This window comes from Protopterus annectens, chromosome 10.part0 (genome assembly GCF_019279795.1).
Source record: "Protopterus annectens isolate FY-2018-M chromosome 10.part0, PAN1.0, whole genome shotgun sequence".
NCBI lineage: Eukaryota > Metazoa > Chordata > Ceratodontiformes > Protopteridae > Protopterus > Protopterus annectens.
The window spans coordinates 1649502751-1649508838 of record NC_056744.1 but is presented as its reverse complement, the minus strand read 5'-3'; the positions used below and the strand labels follow the sequence as shown (position 1 = coordinate 1649508838).

The 6088-nt window shown below is 36.5% G+C and overlaps 1 protein-coding gene across 1 annotated transcript in view; it reads left to right on the top strand.

Annotated features, from left to right (window-relative positions):
* Positions 1-2352: 2352 nt before the first annotated feature.
* The window catches only part of LOC122813850 (zinc finger protein 578-like), a 57367-nt gene continuing 53631 nt past the window's right edge, over positions 2353-6088 (top strand). Inside the window, exon 1 of the mRNA XM_044086387.1 lies at positions 2353-2806. Within this exon, the coding sequence (XP_043942322.1) occupies positions 2636-2806 (171 nt within the window). The 5' untranslated portion in view covers positions 2353-2635. The remainder of the gene's footprint in view (positions 2807-6088) is intronic.

Genomic DNA, 6088 nt, shown 5'->3' with positions numbered 1-6088 from the left:
GTATTGGGAGGAAAGAGGAGAGGGTTGTCAGTATACAAAACCTCACCTTTAACACCCAAATTGTCACTGTGGTCAAGAAGGTCCTTCTATGTGGCACATGTCATTACTAAGGGTTTTACATCCAGGAAGAAGGAGGTGATTGTTTGCCTCTACTCTTCCCTCATTAGGCCAGTCATTAAGTACAATGCCCCATTTGGCATGTACCTCACTAGATAGCTGCAACAACTGGAGACGCTGCAAAAGTAACTCACAAAGAGGATCCTAGCCCTTAAATACTTGTCCTATATTGGCCAGACTCAAAAGACTAGAAACTATTCTCTGTCTCATATTGCCTACTTACAGGCAATCTCTGCTTGATTTACAAATCCATGTCTAACCCAGCAGCAGGCTCTGTTAGAAATGTTACATCTAAAGAAATCCCAGTCCTTCCACACCATAAGCTCCAGAGAACTCAACCTCATAACCACAATCAACAGAACATGCTGGAGGGACATAACCCATGCACTGTAATAGGCTTCCCATACATGTTAAACAGAGCACCTCACTGGCCCTCTTCAAGAGAAATCTTGACGAGTGGATGTGAAATAGAAAATTCATACTGGGGATTATTCCAGGGGCTCTACTTGACAGAGGCACTGGGAACTCGGGACGGGTGGCACAATGCCAGGTTAATTCTATGGGCTAGGCTTGTAAATGCTCCAGGGCTATTAGCCTAGCCCAAGTTCACCAGGTTAATAGGGGAAAGCAAAGGGGAAATGTCCTTTATATATATATATATATATATATATATATATATATATATATATATATATATATATATATATAGATACATAAACAGAGTGAGATAGACATAAAGCACATATTGAGACACACACATGAATACTTGTGGGAAATATTACTATATCAGCAACTGGGAAAGTAGACTGATGAGCACACAATCTGAGACACAGCAGGCAGGGGCCCCATAGAGAAAACCAACAGAATTACAGTAGACTAGTAACCTTTCAGCACACTTGTAAAGCAGGAATGTGCACTGCATATAAATAAAAAGACATGCATTATGAGATATGTAGAATATATAAAGAAGGTATAGATATTCATGAATGCTTGAATTTCAAACGTGTCAGTGAAACAGGTAAAGGGAATTTTATTATAACCACAAGAACGCAAAGACAGATTGTTACATACATACATACATATATATGCACATGCATACAGAAAAAGTGACTACAACCAGTCAAGGTATAGGATGACCAAGGGCATGAGACTTTGGTCAAAGCATGACATTTTTAATGTGTTATAAAAAATGCATCGTGGTAGTATGATAGTAGTGGTAATAAAAAGTATATGAGAAAAAGCATATACTGCATTTGTCTGAGCTGTGAAACGCTGAAGAGTGTAAACTAGCTGCACTTCAGTCAAGCCTTCAACAAGCTTGTAGGTGTACAAGCTCAAAACATTGAAGCACAGTAAGTGGTAGAAACAAAGTGAAAAAAGGAAAACCATGGTAATGCAATTTGTATACTGGAAATAGTGATGCTATGATGTCTGAAGGATAACATACAGCAAGAGCTAATGAAGAAAAAAAAAGTACAACCGTGCTTAGACTGCATTTCAAAGATGCCTGTCATTGTTGGGTGATACACAGGGGATAGATACTGGACAGTTTTTATTGCAAGCATAACCGGCCAAAGCAATATTGTGCTGTAAAATGAGGAAAAATGTCTTTGATTATAAAAGTGCAGATAGTTGAATGCAGGCAACACCAACAGCAAGCCACGAGTCAAATAACTGCCTGTGCACGAAAAAAGATTTGTAGTAACAAACAGGAAACAGAAATACTACTGCCTAGGCCTGAATAATTACTAGACTTAGTTTATCAAAACAAGTACATAGTAAAGTACATAGCAATTCAGTGCTAAACAGGCAACATTTCTGAGTGTGACAAGACAGGTTATCTAGCTGAGTGAAATGCAGTGATTTCAGCTAACCTAATTGCCATAGATGGGGGAAGGTAAACAGAAAAGGACATACTTGAAATGTAACCTTTTCACACTTCCTCTAAGAAAGCCAGCCCTGCTGAGAGTTTGTGTAATCTGACCTGCAGTATGGTAAGAAGGCAGTTTGAAAACCTTGCCTCTGGGTGATCATGTGACTTAAACAGTGCTAAAATGTAAACAAACTGCTCAAGCTAAAAAGAACGGCATAGTGCCCCTTTAACATAGCGAGACAGTGTTTTAAAGAGACTTATACTAATGGAAAATATCCGGGCGACCGGACCTTTTTCCATTAGTTTAAGTCGATTTACAACGTGCACGCTGGCCAATCAGCGTGCACGTTTTGGAATATTAATGGAGGGGGGGGGGTCATGGTATAATACCACACATATTCTACTTCCTGTACTGTGAAAATGAAACTAAGATTCTTGATGCGATGATTGTGGCGTGCTGTAGGCTTTTTGTAAACCATGGTTTAATTGTTCTGTTTGCTTAAATTCCCAGTGATTCTGGATTGTGGAAAGAAATTTTTTTACAAAGAGTAGCACAGTGAATTGACTGCCAATATAGTTTGCAGATCTCAGAGACTGAAATTGGGATACTCAAGGCAGGAAACAGACAGCAGAGAGAAAGTAGAGATGCAGAATCTGCATACTACAAACGGGAACACACAGCAATGCTGTGGGGAGCACAGACGTAGACTGGAGCTGTTTTGCAAGGAGGATGAGGCCTTTGTGTGTGTCCTGTGTGTTCCTGGACATTCCAGCCACAGTTTTGTGTTTCTGCATGAGGCAGTCAGTGTGTATAAGGTAAGGGGCACTGCATGATAACTATCATTAAATAACAGGTTTCGCCTGTATGGAATGTGTAACTTTATTTATTGTTTGTCACTGGATGTATTGCTTGCATAATGATTTCTTCCAAAAAATACATTTTCTATACAACTGAGGGCATAGATTGTGTGAGCCTTTACTGCTGTGTTGTTTCATTGTGGTGAGTTAAGTTCTCTTGACCTGTACAAACAAATATGGTTGAGAGAAAACACAGTTCCCTTTTCCAAAATAATGTAATTTCATGAATGAAAAATATGAGAACGTTTCATTTTCTCTTATTGGTAAGACACTATATCTCCACAGTTCCAGTAGCAGCAGAAATTCTTCGATGAAGCTTCACTTCTGAGCAAAGTTTCTTGTCCCACACATGACATAAGCTTTCTGGGCAGTGAGACATTTAGGATCCTAAAGCTTTATCATGCTTATTAGAATAATACATACATAAAAGTAATGAGATAATTTACCTAGATATTAACCCTTAGACTTCCAGTATGTTAATCTCTGCAGCATTCAAGCACTGAATTGCTTCAGAAAAGCATAACATAAATCTGAAAATGAATAAATCACAGTAAGCTATTCCTGGATAGTAACATTAATAAAATAATGTCTTGAGCATTAAGACACATTGTCCCAGGAAATGGATCCATTGAAAATACAGGGGTAGGTTGAGTGCTGTAGGAGTCATTGCTGGGGCTGGTCATTTTAAGTGTCTATAAGGCTGACTTAAGTAGGACTGGAGGAAAAGTTTGCCTTTCTGTTAAGTAACATTGCTCTGTTGACCCTTCCTGTTCCTCACTTCTAAGATATTACTGCAGAGTTGCTAGTACTATTTCAGGTAAATTCATGCTGTTAGATAGAAACCAAATTGACTTATTATCTCAGTTAGTGACTGCACTTTCTTTACCCGCGGTGGTGGTGCTGCGGTAGTGTTGTCGCTTCACAGTAAGACAGTGTCCGGTTCGATTCTCAGCTAGAGCATCTTCTGCGTGGAGACATGCGTGAATGGGCATACCTTCGTTGAAGGTTGTGCATCAGGGCTGGTAACTCGGCAAGTAAAAATCAACTACCAGTCATTAGCGGACCGGAGTTCCGCTGTGATGACCCCTAACTGGGAAAAGCCGAAAGACACAACAACAACAAAAAGTGACTGCACTTTCTTTGATCATTAGTATAGTTTTTATGTTTTTATGGACTGCTGCAGTTACAGCTCCCACAGCAGTGCACTGGAGAGCATTGGATTATGCTATTTTATACTGGAATTCCTGTTTGTGCTGACTGGTCTACAGTTACTGCTTTGTAACTGTCCACTTTACATTTTGTTGATATTTTTGGTCCATGTGGAGCTTATTGGTTAAGTCCCTTTATTTATGATCATATCTCCAGTGTTTCAGTAGCAGCAGCTCTCTCTCTCTCTCTCCAGTCTTGGATGTTGGGGGTCCTTACTGACCTCTGCATACCTAACCCAAAACCCTTTTGTTGCTTGAAAGATGATAGAGGAGATTGAAGCATTTTAGCACAGCAACATACTCTCAGCCATAGAGATTTTTATTTATTGCCCTACCCACGTCTGTGCCTCAATACCTGATGTGCAGTGACTTAAGGCCATTACAGTTGAGTGGTGCATGCCCCAGTATTTTGTAAGCCTGTAACTTCTTCTTCTTTCGGCTTTTTCCTGGTTAGGGGTTGCCACAGTGGATCATCTGTGTGCTCATGATTGGCAGTAGAGTTTTACGGTGTCGAGTTGCCAGCCCAGCCCCTAACCTTCCACAGAAGGCACACACACGCACACACCCAAACCTATTGTTTGAAATGTCTGAAGTTATTGCTCTATAGTTCCTCCACCTAGATCCATTGGGTTAGACTGTTACTCTCGTCTGCTTTTGGTAGAGACCAAATTAACCTGTTATGTCAGCTATTGATTAAAACTGATCTTGCATTTTGTGATTGTTTTTGCATTTGCTGGTAATGATTGGTTTATATATATATATATATATATATATATATATATATATATATATATATGGTAATGATTGGTTTATATATATATATATATATATATATATATATATATATATATATGGTAATGATTGGTTTATATATATATATATATATATATATATATATATATATATATATATATATATATGGTAATGATTGGTTATATATATATATATATATATATATATATATATATATATATATATATATGGTAATGATTTTGGTTTATATATATATATATATATATATATATATATATATATATATATATATATGGTAATGATTGGTTTTTATATATATATATATATATATATATATATATATATATATATATATATATATGGTAATGATTGGTTTTTATATATATATATATATATATATATATCTTGCAGAATTCAAACTTGTTGCTGTACTTGTAACTACTAAGAATGTACGATTTTAAATCATCACTTATTGATCACCTTACTTTTTATACATATTGCTGTCAGTTTTACATGTTTAGTACTTGTGTTATTGCTAATACTTACTTATGTCCAGAGTCATACTTGTAAGTGTTATTGCTAATACTTACTTATGTCCAGAGTCATACTTGTGTTATTGCTAATACTTATGTCCAGGGTCATACTTGTGTTATTGCTAATACTTAGTTATGTCCAGAGTCATACTTGCGTTATTGCTAATACTTATGTCCAGAGTCATACTTGTGTTATTGCTAATACTTATGTCCAGAGTCAACAGTAGTCACCCCATCATGTTTTTATAACTTTTAACCACATCCCAAGTAGCATTTTATGCATTCTGAAATTATTTTTTATGGGCATGAGCACAAAATATGTGCTGTTTTTATTTAACACCTGCAGCTGTACTGGGATTTGAACTGTTGTGTTGTTTTATAAGGTATTTTAGAATGTCATTGTTTCGAGTATTATCTTAGTGTGTGTCCAAAGATATAGTGAAAAGTATCTAAAGAGCAATAGTGTTTCTTTTCAAAAGTGCAAGATTCTGTTCTCATTAGTACTGACTGTAAATAAGCCAAATTCATTTTCAAGGAATTTTATTAAGTCGTGTGGGTTAGTTTGAATGAATTAATATGCAAGTTAATATCTGAGGCAGTCATTTAATACCAAAGAAAAGTGTTTTGTAGGTGAATTCCATGTTTTACACCCTCTAAAAAGTACAAATATATTGATGTGTAGGAGATGCTGTTTCAAAATGATTAAATCAGTTTAATGAAAAACAAAGTAACAACTAACTTGAAAT